This window comes from Vespa velutina, chromosome 2, assembly GCF_912470025.1.
Source record: "Vespa velutina chromosome 2, iVesVel2.1, whole genome shotgun sequence".
Classification (NCBI taxonomy): Eukaryota; Metazoa; Arthropoda; class Insecta; order Hymenoptera; family Vespidae; genus Vespa; species Vespa velutina.
In genome coordinates, this window is record NC_062189.1 from 11,052,758 (window position 1) to 11,074,357 (window position 21,600).

The 21,600-nt window shown below is 30.7% G+C and overlaps 3 protein-coding genes across 19 annotated transcripts in view; 2 read left to right on the forward strand and 1 right to left on the reverse strand.

Moving 5' to 3' along the window:
* The window catches only part of LOC124957905 (heterogeneous nuclear ribonucleoprotein 27C-like), a 47,839-nt gene extending 44,570 nt beyond the window's left edge, over positions 1 to 3,269 (reverse strand). For 5 of the 8 annotated variants that reach the window (XM_047515426.1, XM_047515423.1, XM_047515422.1 and 2 more), the window contains exons 1-3: positions 3,099 to 3,268; positions 2,054 to 2,261; positions 1,720 to 1,906 (exon numbers count right to left, since the gene is read on the reverse strand). In XM_047515426.1, coding sequence (XP_047371382.1) covers positions 1,720 to 1,906; positions 2,054 to 2,261; positions 3,099 to 3,136 — 433 coding nt within the window. In that variant the 5' untranslated portion in view covers positions 3,137 to 3,268. Of the gene's footprint in view, positions 1 to 1,719; positions 1,907 to 2,053; positions 2,262 to 3,098 lie in introns of all 8 variants that reach the window. The other 3 variants (XM_047515420.1, XM_047515421.1, XM_047515428.1) reach the window with 2 other exon arrangements.
* Positions 3,270 to 3,786: 517 nt separating this feature from the next.
* LOC124947362 (chondroitin sulfate synthase 1) lies at positions 3,787 to 14,252 on the forward strand. 9 transcript variants are annotated; one of them, XM_047489429.1, is made up of 7 exons: positions 5,522 to 5,729; positions 6,579 to 6,657; positions 8,464 to 9,433; positions 10,979 to 11,119; positions 11,205 to 11,385; positions 11,931 to 12,287; positions 12,372 to 14,252. In XM_047489429.1, the coding sequence occupies exons 3-7, from the start codon at positions 8,597 to 8,599 to the stop codon at positions 13,331 to 13,333; spliced, it is 2,478 nt and encodes an 825-aa protein (XP_047345385.1). In that variant the 5' UTR covers positions 5,522 to 5,729; positions 6,579 to 6,657; positions 8,464 to 8,596; the 3' UTR covers positions 13,334 to 14,252. The 9 variants fall into 9 exon arrangements, with proteins under 9 accessions (XP_047345382.1, XP_047345383.1, XP_047345385.1 ...); XM_047489424.1 differs by lacking the exon at positions 5,522 to 5,729 and adding an exon at positions 6,797 to 7,305 and having other exon boundaries at positions 5,910 to 6,657; XM_047489426.1 differs by lacking the exons at positions 5,522 to 5,729; positions 6,579 to 6,657 and adding an exon at positions 3,787 to 3,931.
* Positions 14,253 to 14,939: 687 nt separating this feature from the next.
* LOC124947364 (lysozyme c-1-like) lies at positions 14,940 to 21,577 on the forward strand. 2 transcript variants are annotated; one of them, XM_047489434.1, is made up of 2 exons: positions 14,940 to 15,618; positions 17,544 to 21,577. In XM_047489434.1, exon 1 carries the CDS (start codon positions 15,080 to 15,082, stop codon positions 15,530 to 15,532), a length of 453 nt encoding a protein of 150 aa, XP_047345390.1. In that variant the 5' UTR covers positions 14,940 to 15,079; the 3' UTR covers positions 15,533 to 15,618; positions 17,544 to 21,577. The 2 variants fall into 2 exon arrangements, with proteins under 2 accessions (XP_047345390.1, XP_047345389.1); XM_047489433.1 differs by having other exon boundaries at positions 17,548 to 21,577.
* Positions 21,578 to 21,600: the final 23 nt, after the last annotated feature.

Below are 21,600 nucleotides of genomic sequence, written 5' to 3' on the forward strand. Positions count from 1 at the left end.
TATATCAAAATCTTTACAATTTTAGGAAATATTCATAAATGTAAATTTAAAAACGTAATATGAAATTTTTAAGTTTGGGAATAAAATAATAGCATAAAGAATGAGTATTAACGATATAAAAACTAAGTAATTTTCTACGCCATACAATTTTATTTTTTTTTTTATCCTCTCCCCCGTCATATATGAATGTAATAAAAGTATATGATAAAATAAGTAATAACGCTATAATAGTATCTAATTGTAAATCCAACTTATGTATCTGTAATTCAATATTTTTATAAAAAGAAGTTGAAACTATTTAACTATATAACATATAAGTCAGATATTCTTTCTCAATTATAATCTCACAATAACTTAGGAAAAATTTATATAAAATTGCTACAACATAATAAATACATATATTATATGTGCATTAATATATTCTGCTTCATTCAAAATTATATCAACTTCTTGAATGCAGCCACCAAAAATAATATCTTTAATAGTTAAAAAGAAATATGTATACACACACACACACACACACGCACGCACGCACGCACGCACGCACATACACACACTCTTACGATGTGGAAAATTTTATTTCTTTATTCATTATTCATCTATTATTATGAAAATTATTTAATCTATCAACCATATTAAAGTTACATATAATTGAAGAGGGTCGTATTACAATGATAGGTATGCATAATGCAAATAATTTTAGTAATATGTTGAGGAAACATAATAGTTTGGATGGTATTCATAATTACTATTACAGTGAAAAAGTATAATTAAATGAATGATTATTTTAATAGGCAATATGTAAAAAGGTATCTATAGTAAAAACAAAATTTACAAAACATCTTACCAACAGCTTAGATAACTTAAGTTATATTTAACTTATAGTAGCACAGCCTGACAAAGCCTTAAGCTACGCTTACTAACTCATACTGAGCAAAATATGTGTGTAGGTTAATTTAATTTAAAACATTGTAATATGATAACATTTTGTAAAAATATGATAATATAAATTGGCATGGACTTGCTACATTAAATAATATGTAACAATAATTATGACTATGTGTTAGACAGTTTCTAATACCAATAATCTTAAAGTAGTTCATAAGAAATATGCAAATTATATGAAAAATATTTAATTAGAAAATTTTAAATTAAAAAATTTGTTTTAAAATAAAGATACATCATCCACTTGCATACAGAGGATGTATTATAATTAAATTTTGTCCTATTAAATACACTATCTATAAATTTACCAATGATAATAATAGGTGTGCTGCATTCAAGTCAGAATTTTTGATCCAATGAAGTTTAATTTGATTATTAAAAAATATATATTTAATATCGTTTCAAAATATATTTCCTCTATGATCATTAAGCAAAAATATAAAATTTATTTTTTCTGATATTATAGATTTATTTTATAGACAAATATATTACTAAATATTTCTCAAGAATTCTGACTATGAGTAAAAATATATAAATTATTTTCAATATGTTTTAATATACTCAAGCATTGGCTAATGCACTTTTCATAAAGTTTATATCATTACATCACTCAACTATAAATTAAATAATAAAGATATAAAAATATGAATAATGACTTAATGAAAAACTCCAGGAGAAGCTGAACAAAAATATAAAAGGATTAACTTAATGAAAATCGTGAAAACCAGTGCTTGTTCAGAAAAAATAATCTCTGAAAATTTAAAGTATACTAACCTCTCGATTTCTTTTTTTCTTGATCATACATAATGACAACTTCCATAACCTTCCCAAATCGAGTAAAGAAAGACCTTAAATCAGTTTCTGTCACATTACTTGGAAGGCCGCCAAGAAAAACTTTTGGAAAACCACCACTGCGTTTTGGTTTTTGTAGGGTACGTGGATTACATGGCTTTGGATCAATCTATACCAATCACATATTTTATAAAAAATTTAGTGATATTGACTTCTTTTGTTAAATATACATATTCTAACAATTTTTGACAAGATTTGACATTATTTTAATTAATCCTTCATAATATTTATATAAAATAATTATTAAATTACTCACTGTACGTCCATCAAGTTGATGTGGTCCATTTTGAAGAACCAAAGGAACATTAGCAGGATCGCTAAATGTAACGAATCCAAATCCACGACTACGTCCAGATTCACTATTTTTCATAACAACACAATCAATTACTTCGCCATAACGACCGAAGTAACGTTGCAGATTTTCTTGCGTTGTCTCCCAAGACAATCCTCCAACAAAGAGTTTTCTAAACAAAAAACAAACATTATAAAACTCTTGTAGTGATAATAAAAAGTAATCATTTCTGTACTATCATTTATGAAATATTGTCCTTGATGATGAAAGCTTAACTAAATAAATTATTTTACAATGATATAAGAATGAATATTATAAAACAAGAATAAATATAATTGCGAACGGATATATTAACAAATTCATATTTTCTGTAAAAATAAAAAACTGGTCACAAAATTTATAACGATATGCATAATTGTGCATGCATTTGCAATAGAAAAGAATAAGAGATTACAAAGAAAAATTTCATATAAAATGAAAACTGCAATCTTGTCAATGTTCTAGTTAGTGTAATTTCATAAAACGTTAGTAAAAAAAAAAAAAATTGTGAGGAAGAGAAAATCAACGCGCGCATATATGCATGTAAAGATCTGCCGAAAGAGCGAAATTTGGTGTACTGGACGAAGCCGGTCAGAGAAAACGAACGGCATATGTGCTGGCGTTAACAAAACGGCCTCGAGGTGTGATAGCCAAGGGACTTTCGTTTTTTGCTCGCTTATACTTCATGATGCAAGCAGAGAAAAAAGTTAAACAGGAAAGATTTTGTCGTAGCACACGATGTATGATATTAAAACAAAGATGCGTGAAAACAAAATCTCGATGTAACGTGCAAGAGAAAATATTTTTCTCGAAATTCATAAAAAAAAAAAAAATAGTCGATTGAAAAAGCATCGAGAGAATTGGCCACGATGCGCAAATGGAGTTCTCACGCAATAAACCCTATGGTCATGGTACGCGGCTTTCGACAATGAAATTACATTCGATTATGTACATTTTATTTTCTACTTACCCCTTTTCGTCGTCGTCCATTTCGGTCTTCACTCTCATAATATTTCACTTAAAACTACTAGAATGCTGTTAGTTTTAGGGTGCGAATGGGAATATGGCACGATGCTTTAGCGCGGACAAGGGTAATGGCTCCCCACAATGAACGCGACGTCGAGAACAGAATGTAAACGTAACGAAGCGACGCGCGTCACTTCCGTCTTGGTCACTAGTCAAATCAGCAGCGCAATGACCGATGTTTTCAGGAACGAACTAATTATTTCCGGTGCCCCTTTAACAATGTTTAATTACATTCGTATAAAAATTTTTTTTATCTATAACTTGCACTTTAATCTATAACTTGCATTATTTTTAATTATTTTCATGCTAATATACTTGTTAGGTATTTATTAATAAATTTTATATTTTTTAGTCATTTTAATAACTACAAAGTTAAGCCAATGTTATAATTTCTATGTCTTTAGTTACTTACAATATTTACAATACTGTTAAAATTACTGTTATTTATCGAAACGATGTTAAATTCGTGAATGAAATTTAACATTAGACTTCTTAGATTTTTTTAATAAAGCATGATATTCGTACAGTGTTCGAATGAATACCGTTAATAGAAAAATAAATATGTTATTTGAATGACGTAGTTATCCTGGGTTCAACGATCTATCGTCACATTAGCTGATTCCCGCCATTTTGAGAAAGGTCTCGCGGTAGTTTGAATGTAAGATGCATTAAAGGCAATAAATAGAGTTAATACTCCTGTTTCTTTCGTCTTTGGAAAGTGTGGAATTGTATGTATACACGCAAGTTTCATATTTGCCGACCTGTTAACTTTACGTGGTAAGTACAAACAAACGTGTTCCGAAGTATACTTATTCTAAACTTGGGAATCGAACAGTGAACATCTTACTAATATACAGTTTATAAAATAATTTGTATTTTATTACCTAACATAAAAAATATTTTTTAATTATTTTTATTTTGTTCACAATTTAACTACATTCAAGGCCTATAAATTGATTTACATAAATATTCAATTGAATATAAATGTTAATAATCTATGGTCATCCACTTTATTTGTGTGTTTCATCCACTTTATTGTGGATGAAAAAATCATAATATTAAGGTTAATTCCTTTTCTCTTAGATTTTATTGTGTACTTGTTATATTTCATTGTATAACTTGTTTAACGTAAAAATGAAAAAAAAAAATGTTTGTTATTTTAAAAATTTCTTTTCTTAGATTTAAACATTTTTCAAATCAATATTTCTATTACTGGTTCGTCAATCTTAATATCCTCATATCTCGCTCGATCGAGAATTGAGCGAAACCAATGAAAGATAATGTGAAATTTACGAAGCGTAAAGATTGTTCAATTCACTTCTCATTTCGACGGAAGTTCCTGCTTTACGGACGCAGAACTATAGCATAATGTTTTGCACTATTCTTACTCCGTAGCTCGTAATTGTAATATCTATTGATGTACATGTTTAATCATGTATGTGTATTGTGAACACAGACTCAGAAAATTATATATTTAATTCAAATGCACGGATGCATTTATAACCGACAGTTATTTTTACACGGTACACACGTGTTCTTTAATAGGCTCCCATTTACGGCCTATTGTGTCCATATAAGTGGCTATCATATTGTACATTTTTATAAGAATGTACACAGTGACTGTGAATTGAAAAATACTCTATCTAGTTTCCAAAAAATATTCAAACAAATTAATTTTCTATCATTATAACGATATAAAGTTTGTCGAAAATTAACCTTTAACCATCAATTATCTATTCTATCAAAAAGTATTATACTATCACGAATATTACTTATTTTTTATAGGATTATAAGATAAATAGTTTATTTGTATCATACTATGAAGCAACACTTAAAATAATAAGTATAACATCTATACAAATCTTCCTAACCTCGAAGCGGTAACGCTTAGAATGTAAATGTATAAAACGTCGAATGATCTGTCTAACGGTAACACAACTCTTCGATCATCGACCGAAGAAGGTCAAAAAGGTGATTGAGGACTTTCGAAGATTTCAAGGTTGCCGAGGTCAGGGACAAGGTAAAAAGCCTTCGAGACTCAAACGCAATAGTATATTATAAATTAATTTAGTAAAAGTGAAGAGCTTTTTAGAGAGTATAATAATTATTCTTTATTATTATTAATTCGTAATAATAATTAATTAAATATTTTAGTTTTTTATATAATTTGGGATGAAAAAAAGTATAGGAAGGTTTCGTTCTTCAAAATACACATGATAAACTCTATTAAAAGTTTTCAAATAATCATTTTTAAATATCATTCCTCAACATAGTTCTTTGAAGATAAACGACTTTCTTCGTAACTTATTGGTTTTCAACAGATTAAGACGAACCATGTAGGTTTTCGGCTTTTCTCGTACTTCTCCATCCCTACTCGTTTTTAGCTGGTTAACGGCCAACCGCCGCCGGTTGGGGACGGACAATCTCGTCCCGTTCGTTCAGTCATGATCGTGGTGGCATCCTGTTCGTAGTATGTGTTCGTTGTTCTACCGCGATTCTCACACGCGACCAGTTTCTACTACGTACGAGTACTCGAGCTCTCCTTGCAAGCATGAGCCAGGGTAACTTCACCACGGTATATTCTTTTAACGTGCAAATTCTCACTTATATGGATTCGCTTGTAATATTTATCGTATTATCAAACATCGAACTAATTTGACTACTATAAACGTGAGTTTTTTCTTTCTCACTTTTATCATTAATGATCATTATTTATTATTCGTTCCAATAAATATTTTCGATTTATTCGTATATCATAAGTTTTTGTTGTTTTAATTGATTTTAGTCGTTTTGTTTAAAAATATGATTATTTCAAATGTCGAGTAGTTTATGTGGAAAGAGTAATTCACGACTCGAAGAAATTACGTGTGGTTCATAAATCTTAATATTATGTCCTGTTCGATGAAAGAAAAAAATTGCAGTTCTGTCATTCCAGAAACATACTCCAAGTTAATCTGGATTTTTTAATTAACCTTATACTTAGTTTACATTGCATGATATGTTGTTATAATTAAAATTTATTAAGTTTATATAGTGTTATACATAAACATATTAATAATAGTTATATATAAATAAATTGGAATTATTTGAGATTTTATTTAGAATACAAAGAAGTTTTATCAAAGCCAGACTTCTTAGTTCGACAGAAGGCTCCTATTCTCAAAAGCATTCATAAATTTAATGAAGCATAAAAGAAGAACAGCTCTGTGAACCGTGAAGCATTCATCGCTTGGAAAAATCAAGCGACGATCATCCATGTCAACAATCGTTCAATCAAAGAAGACAAACGTTTCTTCATTCTGTTTGCTATTCGAACAATCTTCGGGCAGCAGCATGACTCTGCTCGGACGATTCCGCGTTAGGCCATCGACGAGCTTGCTTTCGTCGTCCGTGGTAACAATTAACAGCTAGTCTTTGTTCGTAGTCGTGCTTAGAAGATTATCTTGAGCCACTCCTTCAGACAATTTTACTATCCAACGAGGTCCAAAGTGATCTATACAAATGTATGTATCTAGAAATTTTTGTTGATCATTAAATTCGTAATTTTTATATATAAAGACAAATAAAATAATTATTTTCATTCATAATCGTCGTTCAATTAGGACTTTGCCTAATATATGAAATTTTTATTGTGTTTTTCAGAAAAATTTTTTTATTTTAATTGGAATTTTCAACATCTTTTCTAAAATATCTATTTGCAATATCTACAAAAATCATTGATATACTCACTTCGAACATATTCTGTGTAAGGAGCAGGTAGTCGGCTCGAAGTTCATTTCCATAAGAATCGTGCTGTTCCGAGATTTCGTTCGGCATACAAGCCGTAGACGCGTCCAATAGCGACGGAGGAACGGTAGGAAAACAAAAAATACTGACGACGGTGCCTCCTAATAAGCTGGCCACCGTATGACTAAACCAGTCGATCGCCTTTCGTTGAGATGCTCGTTTCAACGTTAAAATATCCGACAAGATCGAACTATTTTGAATGTCATTAAGTGCTCCAATATATCAATTTTTTTTGGGGTAGTAATACTTCTTTTCATTTTCTTATTTTCCTCTTCGAAATCCAAAAAATATTTTTTTTAAATCATGAATTACGGATATAATTCTAACGTGCTCACTGTCTCCCTGGAATCCTCGATAACTTCAAGGTAGGAAAGTAGAGCGAACATTTCGTAAAATCGAGTTATGTATTTCATAAAATGTATACAAAAATGCAAATCATAATCTATCTTCGAAAAATCGTTACTGTCTTTTAGAAACATTTCATTAAACTGGATTATGTGCTTCGCCAAATGTATCCAAATTAATGTAGAGACTAGTTAGATAGAGTAGATAGTAATTTATCTTTTAACTATCGTTAGAGTGTAACGTTCACAAATATTGAAGCATTTTTAAGTTTTAGTCGATAATATCAAACGATTGTGGAAACATTTGTTGATTGTTTAAATATTGTTAATATCAACATTGTTTTTTCTAAGTCTAGATTATCTCCAAAGTTAATTCGTTTTTTTTAAAAGTTGAACCATGTCTCGTTCGATATAAAATTCTTTCTTGGCAAGCTTTATCGGTTCTTGGTAAAAGAAGCACGATAATTGCATTGTCAATTTACGTACATATGTATGTATGTATACTTGGAGGTATTAGCACAAAACCTATAGACACGACATCGTCTTATCTCGAGGTAGGCTTGACTCTGTCGAGGGTCTGACTTTCGGTTCAAACCGGTTCTTCTCTCCGTTCCGTATACTGTTTTTAATTGATTCTGTTAGTCTTGTTGCTGATCACACGTTTACCCAGATTATGTACCTATTTCTAATTCTCTTTATGCGGTGTCACAATGAACATGTGATAAAAGATGTGATCTTAAAAAATAGTAAGTTATTTCTACATATAGAAGGTCTGACAAAAAATCGTTAAAAATTATTAGAGAAAACGCTAGTCAATGTTTGTTGTTACGCAAGTTTATCAGTTTATCAGGGTGAAAGTTCGTACTACAAAAGGATGACAAAAACGGTGCTTAAATAGTCATTATTATATATGAACAATCAATAAATACTGTTATAAAAACAATTATAACGTTTAATTAAAGATAGTCACTATATTTTTCTACTTATTGCAATTTACATATATATAGAAATTAACAGATACGAGAACATTGATTATATCGGTAATTATAGAGATAGTAATTAATTAGCTATAAAATCTTCATGTATAGGCTTCGTAATTAGATTGAAAATGATTCTTATCTCCATATATTGTTAATCAGCTGCGTTCGCATAATTATTATTTTATTCTTTTGTTTTTAGAAGTAAAATTGACAATGGGCTCGTCGAAAGAGGGGCGGAATCATCCAAAAGCGGTACCCAAACGAAGATCGACAACGTGGAGGAGAACGATAATGAGCCAAGACGGAACTAGACGAATCCCGGAAGAGAGTGAATGGGAGAGGTGACGTATCGTTCAGCGATGCGCAAGAGACGTGGCCTGGCCAGTGCCGTTCTGGGCCTGACAGTGGGTCTCGTGTGTGGCCTTCTGATCGGTGGTTATCGGATACTCGTGTCAAACAACCTTCAGCGATCTGGTTGGCCATCATCCTCATCATTCTCGACAGTTTCTCCTACACTGAGCAGTTTGATACTAGAACCGACGGTACGAAATATGCCAAAATTGTCGGATGATGAACGTATTAACAGTTCTTCCGATAGTCTGGTCTTTGTCGGTGTTATGACAGCAAAGAAATATCTCGAAACGAGAGCTAAAGCAGTTTACGAGACTTGGGGTAAAGAATTACCAGGTAAAATAGCCTTTTTCTCGTCGGAAAGTTCAATCGTGCCAGGAAATTGTCCTGATCTACCATTGGTACCGCTTTCCCGAGTCGACGATAGTTATCCACCACAGAAGAAATCCTTCATGATGCTGCAATACATGTGGAACCATTATGGCGACCGGTTCGAATGGTTTTTCAGGGCGGACGATGACGTTTATGTTAGAACCGATCGTTTAGAGAGTTTTCTTAGGTCCATCGATTCAAGGAAACCTATGTATATTGGACAAGCTGGTAGAGGTAATTCCGAGGAGTTTGGATTATTATCTCTTGAATATGATGAAAACTTTTGCATGGGTGGCCCCGGTGTTATTCTTTCGAAAGAAACGCTTAGAAGAATAGTTCCTCATATCAAGTATTGCTTACAACATCTTTACACCACCCACGAGGACGTCGAGTTGGGTAGATGTGTTCAAAAGTATGCTGGGATTCCTTGCACTTGGAGCTATGAGGTAATTTCTTCTTCATATATAAAAGCAAGCTATAACTTTCGATAAACTTTATCTATTCTTTCCTTATCTCTCTCGATAAAACTGCGAAAATGTTTAGGTACGTACTATATTCGTTTTTACCGAAATAAAATTATCAAAGAAAAAACAAATCAATTTTTGTTTTTTATAATATATTTCTAAGCAGCTTAGTTTTTCCTGTTTGTGTTAAACTATTTTCGACTATGCCAAGCATATTCAATGCGGAATACAATGTAAACGATTACATAAAATATATTCGAATTATTTTGGGTAAATTGATTCATTCTTGGATTATAAATATGTCACTGAGTCATTTCACTAGTTTTTCTAATGTACAAACTTCACGCAATAAGAATTTCATTGAAATTTCTAATACTTATGATTATTTCATTAATATTATCAAATATTTGTATACTATTGTGTATGTGTGTGTGCGTATATATAAGGGGCGCTTGAAAAATTCGTGGGGGTCTTTTTTTTTTTAATGAATTAATTTCATTTTTAATATGAAACACATTTTAAAATGAAAAATAAAAAATAAATAAAAAAGGCCATGAATTTTTACAATCACCCTATTATATACGTATTTATCTTTGATTTCACTAATGATAATAATCTCTTAGTTTTAAGCAACTATCTGAAACTAAATTTGATAAGGCCTACAGACTATTTTCATTTTTTCGTTTCTTGGCATAACTGCTGACTTTTTTTATACACAGCACTATCTATTTTTATCGATCTCCCTTCTTTTTGTTTAATCTCTGGCATATGTGCTAACCGCACGTGTGTACATATTCGTAGTATATACTACGAATAATTTGTTGGCCAATGCAAATTCGAATCTCATTAAATTGTATGCTTATATCTCGTTGCGACAAAAGATACGTTTATTCTTACATTAAAAATGTTAAACGATCAAATAGAAGACGAGTCCGATTAATTTCTATTCTTTTCAGAAAATCTTGTATTTTTTTTCTTTTTTTTTTTATTGTGAACGTAAAGCGAAACATCATTAATAATCCAAATAATAGTAATATAATAATCATAATAATACAATAGTAACAATAATCCAAAAATGTGCAAATTGTAAAGAACAATACAATAATCGTTATAGCGGTAAGCTCGTAATATAGACCAGGAAATAGCAATCTTCCATATGCCGGATCAGGTTTGAGAACACGCAAGTTCGTAATAATTTAATGGAGACAGAAAATAACATAATACCACGTACATAGAATGTACTATACATACTACCTCTGGCTTAAATACATATGCCACGCATCTGCATCATATACGGGGTACGCTATCATTGAGTTAACTCGGAAGGTACAATGCACAGATGAGGATGTTAGTCGTTAAGTACAAGCGAATCGTACCCTGCTAACCCAGTAACCGTATCGAGTTATTCTTTTCGATCTTAATATCTTGAAAGTTGAATAAATACAGTCATTTCTCAATAGTGCCAGGAAATTTAAAAGCGAAACATTTATAATATTTGTAATTATATCTATATATTCTATATTACAGATGCAATCAATCCTTTATCATAATAGCAGTGGAGATCAGGCGTTTACGGGTAATCTCAAGAGAAAGGAAGTACATCGTGCCATTACTTTACATCCTATAAAAACTTCTCCATACATGTACAGACTTCATAATTATATGAGGGTTTGCATTTAATTATAACAATGAATTTTAACTCTGAGACAGAAAGTATGTATTTATTAAAAAATATATGATTATCTTTTTTTAGGGACTAAAAGTACAAGACTTGCAACAAGAAAAAATTAAGTTGCAAAGAGATATCTATACGATGACAAAAGAATTGAGCATAAATCTCGATCACTTGAGAAATTACCAATTGGCTGATGCTGTATCGCTCTTCCCTGTCAACCCTTATTCCGAGAATTATCCTGGCGACACGGAAATATTAGGTAAATTTGTATTCTCTTTCATATTTGAAAGAAAACAGAAAAAAGAGGAAAAAAATTTGGAATAAATCAAAAAGTACGTTTAATATTCGTCATGCATATTAAATCTTCAGTAAAGTCATTACTTTAAAACAGCCTTGAAAGCGTTCTTTAACCAGGCAGATATCTGTAATTCAATTAAGACAATCATTTCAAGAACGATTGTATTTCATCACGCACACGTACGCATTATTAATAGATCCACTTTGCATGATTACTCTATGCAAACTGATTGTTAGTCTGACGCGACTAGAAAGAAAAGAAATGCGATATGGTCTGTCGTAGCTTATCGAGTGAAATGATCTTCGATTATTGCTTTCATCGAATCTGCTTTTATTGGCTACAATTTCTGTAGATTACTTATGATTTATTTTTCTTATGAATTACTTATTTATTTTTTACATGTATAAAAATATATAATATAATTTATTTATATTGCATATTTTAATAATTTAGAAAGTATACTAAATATGACATTCCATTTTTTAAAAACTGATTTTATATGTTAGGTGTTCCCCTTGGAATTCGTACCTTTAAACCAACTATAAGCGACGAAGTCATCGCTTGGGATTTCATTTCAAAGTCGGAATATAGTTTGAGCGATTTCAATCCTAGAAGACGAATCCACAGTGACATTAAAGAGGGTTTGGAGGATATTACTAGGGAAGTAATGGCTTCTATAAATGCCTGCTCGAGACAACGTGGTCGGGTAGTCGACGAACGATCTGCTCTTTATGGTTACAGAAGAGTGAACTCCTATGGCGCTGACACAATTTTAGATCTACTTTTGGTCTATCGTAAATATAGAGGCAAAAAAGTCACTTTGCCAGTTAGAAGACATATTTATCTTCATCAACATTTTACCGGTACTAAATATTCATTAAATAGTTAATTTATTAATTTAATATTTACAATTATAATTGATAATTATTAAAAAATTATCTTCATAGGATTAGAAATACGAGAAGTGATAAATGATGAAGGATTTAAGAAAGATGATCAAGAAAATGAAGAAAGATCTGTACAAAATCTTTTACATAGGAAATTCCTGGATTTAAATTTCAAATTTCGTAAAAATGTGAATACTATACAAGAAAAAATCATACATTTCATATTACCCTTGTCCGGACGATACGAAGTATTTCAAAGATTTTTACAAAATTACGAAGAAGTGTGCTTAACGACTGGTGAAAAAACAGAATTATTGGTAGTATTATATCAACATAAAATAGAGGACTCTTTGAACAAAACGATAGATTTAATTGAACAATTGAAGTACAAATATCGCAGTGCTAGTATTGACGTAATTTTAGGTTCTGGAGAATTTGCAAGGGCTAATGCTCTTCACGAAGGAGTTACTAAAATGAAAGACGAAGATTTATTATTCTTCATTGACGTAGATATCGTTTTTACAAGTTCTGCTCTATATCGTATACGATTAAATACATTAATGAATAGGCAAATTTATTTTCCTATAGTTTTTAGTGAATACGATCCAAAGATCGTTTATGAAAGTTCAAAGAAACATGACAAATATGTTATTACGGAAATTGCTGGTTATTGGAGGCAATTTGGTTTTGGAATTGTATCATTATATAAAAAAGACTATGATGTCGTTGGTGGGTTCGATTTATCGATTCGAGGTTGGGGTAAAGAAGATGTAGTATTTTTTGAGAAGGTCGTTAAGTCAAAGATAAAAGTTTTTAGAGCAGCTGATAGAAATTTGATTCATGTGTTCCATGATGTCGAGTGTGGTAAAGAACTCTCTGATACGCAATTATCAATGTGTATGGGTACTAAGGCTGACACTTATGCAGGACTTGAAACACTCGCTAAAATTATTTATGAAAATCCTGAATACTTAAAATTTGCCAAGGAAAGACGATTAAAATTAACGAAGGCTAGATCTTGATACTAATAAGCCAAAAATTACAAAAACGAATAATATATATAAAAATAATTTATATATATATTATTTCAAGATAATGTGTTCTATTCACTGTTTTAAGTGTACATACACATTAATTTAGTTTTTTCTTTTTTTTTAATTTATTATTTACGCCAAATATTTTACATTTTATTATACATTTACATGTAAATGCCATTATTATGCGTAATATATAATTTTCAAAGTTATTTTTATACGTATATGTAAAAAAAACAGTAAAATTTTACCATACCATTAGATCATAATATTTGTTACAAACATAAATTAATACAAGTATCATCAAAGAAAGGAACTATAAAATAATCATAATTTGACAATAAATAAATAGTGATGTTCCATCCATAGAACTCTTATAGAGATCTTACATTTATAGATGTACATGAACTATGAAGAAATACAAAATTACAAAGACAATATGTATGATGATAATACTCATGACTAATAATAAGTGCACCTGAATGTGCGATCGCTTTACAAATGCATTCATTATCTCAACAAATAATTGTGATATTATTGTGCTTTTATTTAATTATAGTGTCCCAAATTATTATTATCATATAAGTAGTATATACTACATAATATTATTATGATACTATATAATAATATATTTTCTATGTTAATATACATTATGTTATCAAATCGCTATACTGAAAAATAAATACATAAATATTTTAAGTAAATCTATGTTAAATAGATTTATACAAATGAAAATGTATTTTTTATACGACATAGGATTGTCTCTCCGCTCTTATGTTTCATATTTTCCATAATTTATTTTAAAAACTTGACAACAAAAGCACATGAGTTGCTTTATATCCTGTTATTAAATGTCATACTTTAACACCATTTATAATTCATAATATTTTTTCGCATTCAGTACTTTCACAAACTGTCTTTAAAATGTCGCAATCGTTGACAACTGTCATAGTCCGATCGTTAAAAAGTATGATCGGCCTCATTCATAAGTATCGTGAAAGTCACCTTACGGATAAATAACCTTAGAAATAAACATATAATGAAGCTTATCAAAAAGCAAACAAGCGGACAAATATATAGAAGTTGTAAATAAAAAACTTAATATAGTATTTTATCTGTTTCTTCGTATGAACGGCATAGACATTTGTATAAATTATACAATTGTAAGTATTGTGCTGTATTAAAACCATGTTAAAAGAGACCATAATAACAATAATGCCTCATTTGAAATGTAAAATTATTTCATGAACCATTAGTCCAATTTGATCGTTGGGTATTTTTGATCGGAAACTTTGATGTATGTATGTGTATATATATATATATATATATATATATATATATATATGTGTATATATATATGTATGTATATATATATGTATATATATATATATGTATATATATATATATGTATATATATATATATATTTACTTATTTATTTATTCATAGATTATATTGTTTATATTTCTATTCCAAAATTTTCCTCATTGAGCATCAAATACTTCAAAAGAAATAAAAATATTGAAAGAGTAAAATATAGAGATGACCGTCGTCATTCGCAATAATTACATTAAAAAGCTTATCGCTCAAGCTCGAGGTCAGTGCCTATCGTTGTCGGTGGATCGTCGGACTGACATTCAAACCAGGAACATTTATGTCTGAATACCCGTCAGTGTGCGTTGTCTCTCCAGGCAAATTAAAAAACTGGTTTTGTCATCGAAGACAAAAAGAACAAAATGAAATACGGATTACAAACAAAGATTTCGATGAGGTTGATCATTTTACTATTATCTTTTGGTATTTTAACGAAGGCTAAAATTCTAAACGAATGTGAAGCCATGCGTGAACTTCAACGTGGTGGCATCTCAAGAACATTCATGAGTAATTGGATTTGCCTGATGAAGAACGAAAGTGGTATGAATACTCAACTCATCACTGGTCCAAAAGGTGCATCCAACTATTACTACGGTATATTTCAAATCAGCAGTAGCAAATGGTGTACACGTGGTCGCATCGGTGGTATTTGTAATAAACGTTGTGAAGATTTTGCTAACGACGACATACAGGATGACATAGTTTGCGCTAAAAAAATTTCTAACATGGATGGATTCAAAGCTTGGAATGAATGGACCAAGAAATGCAAGAACAAACCGTTACCGAATATAAGAAACTGTCAAAGACGACGATGAATGTCATAGAAGGAAATAATCGTTGATTATTTTAATGATCTATAGAAGGAAAAATACAAAATATCAACGATTTATGACTTAGATAAGTAAACAAAACAAATATTAATCGATTACTTGTAAATTACATATATACTTATATATATATATATATATATATATATATATATATATATACATATATATAATTATATATATATACTTATATATATATAACTAATTAATATAGATATATATTAATTAGTTTTCACGAGGAAGAATTTAGAATAAGATTATTCTCTCTATCGATAATCGTATGTACAGTTATATCGTTATATAAGATTCTTCTCTGTTGAATTTTTAAGTTTAGCTTACAATCTTATCACTTTGAAATGTAGATAGCGATCTACATTCAAATTTCTCAAATGAAAAATCTTGGAAGATTTTTACTTATTTTGGGATGTAAGATTTTGGTTTCATTGCATTTATTGCATAAGAATATATCATGGTTAACTAATTGTAAGATAATATTTAAACATTATTTTGAAAAGTTTGTAATTAAGTTAGCATTTGTTTAGGTTCTATTTATACATTATTCTTATGTAAATAATGTAATAATCAAAAGACATTTTCTTAATACGTAATATAATGTTTCAATGGTATTTCTACTATTTTCCTGTTTCCACTTAATCAGAGATAACAAAAAAAAACATAATTATAGATAAGCTGTGATTGATTGCGTTGAAATTATCGGAGTAAAAATAAATTTCATATTATATATCTTACAAAGTTACCGATAAAACTTGTTTATATGATATAAAAAATGAATCAAAATCATTTAAGATAAAATTTTAAGAAAAAACTCTATTATGCTTTGAAAAGAAGAAAATTTTAAGAGATACTTTTTTCTTTTTTAACATGATACAAATAAAGTCTTGAAAGCGATCTATTTAAATATAAGTTCTGGTGTATTCGCTTTTGCGTCGTCATTTAACAAAATTTACATATCGCTTATAAACACGTTATGCAACGATCGCAATACGTATTACTATCGTTCATCGTTCTATGTACATCTTTTAAATAATATGTAAATCTATTGAATTTGTGGGACAAAAATTGCGCAAGCTTGCGTTGTGGCAACGTTTAAAAAGACGTGTGAGTTGGCAAGAACTTAAGATGGTTTAGAAATTTCTACTATTAGAATTACAAAGTCGACCGTGACGCGAATATAATCGTTTCTTCCCGATTTCATTTTTTTCCTTTTTCGGATATACTCAAAAAGATATCATATTCTCTTCCCTCAAAATTATAGAAATAAATGAAAAATAATAATAATGTACAATTCATATAACGTAAATAGACGATCCAGTGCTTTCCTCATATGAAAAACAATATAACGGAAAAATCGATTGTTCCTAAAAAAGGATTTTCACTAAAATCTTAAATTAGGGTAAAGCTTAGAAAACAAATATTTTTGAAACATTTTTGAAACAAACATTCTCTGTTAGTTGTCTGAGCAGATGTATGTCCCATACAGTCGAGGACTACCGTAAGTATAATATATACAGCAATCGCAAACGCAGACGCCTTTCACTACCGGAAGTGAACAGTTGAGAGACAAACGCGTGAGAGCGACCCAGGTCATCACCTTTCTAGAAACATTAAATAAAGCCGAAGCTTCTTATTCACTAACGTGGAAATGCCATATGAGCTAGTATATATTCATATCGATTAATTACTTACATAAAATAAAGAATATCACGCAAGTATAATTATCAACATCTTGTATTTTTACGATAAATATTTATTTTAAAGATAAAGAGCTTAATGTCGTTATAGATTAATGATGTATCATTTTTTCAGAGTTGATATAAATTTATGTAATAGAGTTTTTATTTTTCATTAACATAATAACTAACTATGATAATCAATATTCTAATCTTTTTCTTCTTATTTCTAATTTGTTAATATTATATTGTACATTCACACGTTATAAATATCTAAACTGTTATATTCTGATTAGCCTAATTTACAGATAGTACATCAGTATGCGTGCCTTTACTGTGTCAAAAGAAGGAGGTAGCGGAGAACAGAACGGTCTTGAAACAACGAACGTGTGGCTGATATTCTGGAAAGATGATCGTGGCGATGAAATTCGAATGTAGTATCAGTGACCTCTGCAAAGGTCGTTTCTCCGCATCGTCTTGAAGAAAGTGAATCAATGAGAAACGAAGGTAACAGGTAAATCTCGGTCACTGTTGCTCTTGAGGTGATCAAAGCTTGCTCATCGTAACGGAAAGTACCTTCTATTGGCAAAATCTACTTACGAAAATTTTTTGCCAAACTACGAACGGATAACTAAAAATACTAGCAACAAACAAGGAAATAAGAAAAATGCTTATTTCTCATCGATTAAAAGAAAGTAACTTTGTTGTAGTTATTTAATCGGAGAATTTCGACTTTACAGATTTCACTTAACCGAAGAGAAAATCTTGTTAAACCGATAAATCTAACATCGATTTATACAAAGCAACGTTATAAATATAGAAACTACGAATCTTTGTAAATCCTAATCCTCTATAGCTTTGGCATTACGCGGATCGTTAAGATTGTGTAATTTCCGTAACGTCGTAAGCAACTCTTCTCTACACTACCGATCCCTATACAAAGATATATGAAATATCGTTCACACGAAGGAAGTACGAGGCATCGCATCGATACGATGGCAGCAAGCGCGCACCAAATGAGTTTTGAAACGGAAAAGAAAGTGCTGAGATTTGAAACGGTGCTAAGATGATTAGGAGGGGAATGGAATGGAATAACGTTCACTACACGAGTTAATATTGTAACGTTACCATTTCCACTTTTGATTACGTTAACGTAACGTTGATTGTTCTTTTGAATTTTGGCGTTTCGAAGTTAATTATAATCGATCGTAAAAGTCACGATATATATATATATGTGAATGTGATATCGTGATATATATGTACGTACATATTTATATACTTGACGTTTCATTCGTATAATTCTATCTCTCAGATGAGACTCTTAGAGAAACTACTATATGCGATCTTTTGCCTAGTAGCCGGTTTCTAATGCGGGCGGCTGCGACATGCAGAGGTTGTTAAACGATTGCCTAATCGAAAGACAAGAATGTCTTTAACAATCCAATCTTTCTCATATACTGCTCTTCGAACTTTGTTATTTAAAAAATATGTCAATAAATATAAAAAACAAAGAATTTAAAGAAACAAAAAAAAACATTGCTCTTAAAATATTGAAAAACTATATGAATTTAATTAATTACCTAGTAATCGTAATTTGTAGATATATCTGTCAAAGAGGGATAAAATCTAAGATCTGTCGCAAATATTTATCTTCGTCGAGCAGATTCGCATTAGCATACTAATACGAGAGGAGATACTCCATTACTAATAGCACACTGTAGTTTTATAAGTTCAGTGGCAGTCGTGCCAACATGGAGGTCTTTACTAAAAATCGCAAATATGAATCGTTGAGAATACTATAAAAGTTTTCATCAAACATTAACTCATGATATAAATGGATTTATACAAAATACTTTTTTGATTAATTTTTAATCTACAATCATATATCGTATGATAGAAAATCGATAAATTTATATTATTTCAACGTGAATCTTCGATTACGCATCATCTTGTGTCTTCCCTTTCACCTTTCACTTTTGGCCTTAACGTATTAGATCTTTCTCTTCACTCTTGTTTTCTCGAAACGATATCTCAACACAACGATGCACGACGTACACAAATCTAATTCAATCAGTATTATGTAAACATCCTTGCATCCTATGAAAAATAATTTATAAAAGAATTTTAATTGTCAAATTAGCTATTCAGTAATAAATTTCTAAATAATTTTGTAGAAATATTTTTATACTACTTTTAATCACAAAAGTATTTTAAATATTATAACAAACTTTCAACAATGTAATGAGCTACTTTTATCAAGGCTGGAAATTACTCAAGGTAATTAGGATCGCACTAAAAGAAAGTAACGTTCACGTCTAAGATGAAAATATTCAGAGCTAACACAAAACGCGTATATATTTATCTATATATATATGTATCTTTGAATTAAGGGAGAAGATTCATACGAGACACTTTTCACACGTTATTATATCCTACATCCGGCAGGAAAGATTTCACAGGATCAAAGAAAAACTTACACGCAAAAGAAAAGAGAAAAATATAGAGAGAGAGAGGGAAAAAATAAGGAGAAAGAGAGAGGGGGGAGGGATGGAGGGAGAGAGAGGGAGAGAGAAAGAGACAAAGAGAGAGAGAGAGAGAGAGAGAGAGAGAGAGAGAGTGAGGAGGAAGAAGATGATACGAGCAAGAAGCTTATGGCCGAGCGAAAGTGAAGCCTCGAGCACACGGATCCCCTTCCTTCCCCCGACCTTCTTTCCGCAACCCCGTAACGTCAGTATTCGAGAAACTCAGATACAGCACATGGCACCTTCTCGTGGCTAGGAGGCAGCTCAGAGTTTCCTGAGGCATTTGCTAAGTAAAGTGCTTGTCACTGGAAGAAATCGAAATTTCCTGGCGCCGAGAATCGAACGTAAAAAGAAAAAAGAAAAAAGAAAAGAAAATGATATATCTAAAAATCTACGAAGAATGAGAAGAAGTAAAAAAAAATGAAAACTGTTGAGCGTCCTTGTTCACTTGCTGTTCTTTTTATTTATTTTTTCTTTATTTTTTTATCTTCTTATACGACGTCGACACGTGAAAGCGATCGTACAAAATTTCATGAGTCTTTTCGAGGTCACACATATGTAAGCACGGACATACATACATATGAGGTCGAGATAAACATTTACGATTTGAGTATAAAATTGGGCTACAGTGGATTATGAGGAATAAAAAGAGGTTGATAAAAAAATGAGGGAAAGAATATAGAATGTGAAAGATCAGAAGGAAAGAACAAAAAAAAAGAAAACACGAGGTTGATGTATATCAAGAAGTGGGTCAAAGGGTCACAACTCAGATAATTAATTTCTCATGGAAGAAAGCGATTTCCCTCTCGTTTAGTTGTACCATCACCGATCGGATCACAACTGGACGTTGTGATTCGAAATGAAAACGTCTTTTCCTGTAAAAATGTGTACGAAAAAGAGAGAAAGAATATGCAGGATGAGAAACTGGGGAAATAGAAAGATGAACGACCGATAGAAATTCATACGAATTCTTTAAATTGCGAATTATGATTACGTCATAGATATATAAAATAATTCCGTTTTAGAAATGATACAACTGCTATCCAGTGATCATTCGAAATTGCAGATTCAAAGAATCTGATGTAAAACCGTTGAATGTATTGGAATTTTCAACCACGTTGTTTGCATTTTGCCCAATATCTTAGTAATCATATTCGAATTTTAGATGGGTCATACGTATATCGTATGCGAGACGAAACCAAAAGAACAGGTCCACTTGTCCATTTACCATGTTCACTTGTCCACTTGTAATAGGTATTCATAAAACGTTTTTACATAAGGCATTGCGGTATTAAATTCTTTCGAAATCATTGAAGACCCTGAGCAAATAACGAGAGATTCGTTATGTAAACTGTCTATGAATGCTTCGCCGAAAAAGAAATTTTTTTAATTATTGTACGTCGAAATCCTCTAAGTAATTACATTAATTATTGCAAAAAGAAATATTTTTTATAATATATCGATACAATCGAAAATCGTTTGTCTGTTAAGATCAATCACGATTTTGCATAGACTACAAAAATGATCACAATGATCGATATACCAAGTTTCATAGATATTGTAATGGAATATTGGGTATACGGAGTCTAGGTCTAGGACGTAACTTGTAAATAGTATTTCACTATAGTCGACGAAGCAGACTAAATTTCACAATTCCTATATTCACCAAATCTCGCGTAGATATATCTTTTAATAGAGATTCGAGGGCCAATCTTTTACACGTAGACCACTGGAATAACAGTCGAACAAAGTGAGAGAGAGAGAGAGAGAGAGAGAGAGAGAGAGAGAGAGAGAGAGAGAGAGAAAGAGAGAGAGAGAGAGAGAGAGAAATAAAGAGAGAGAG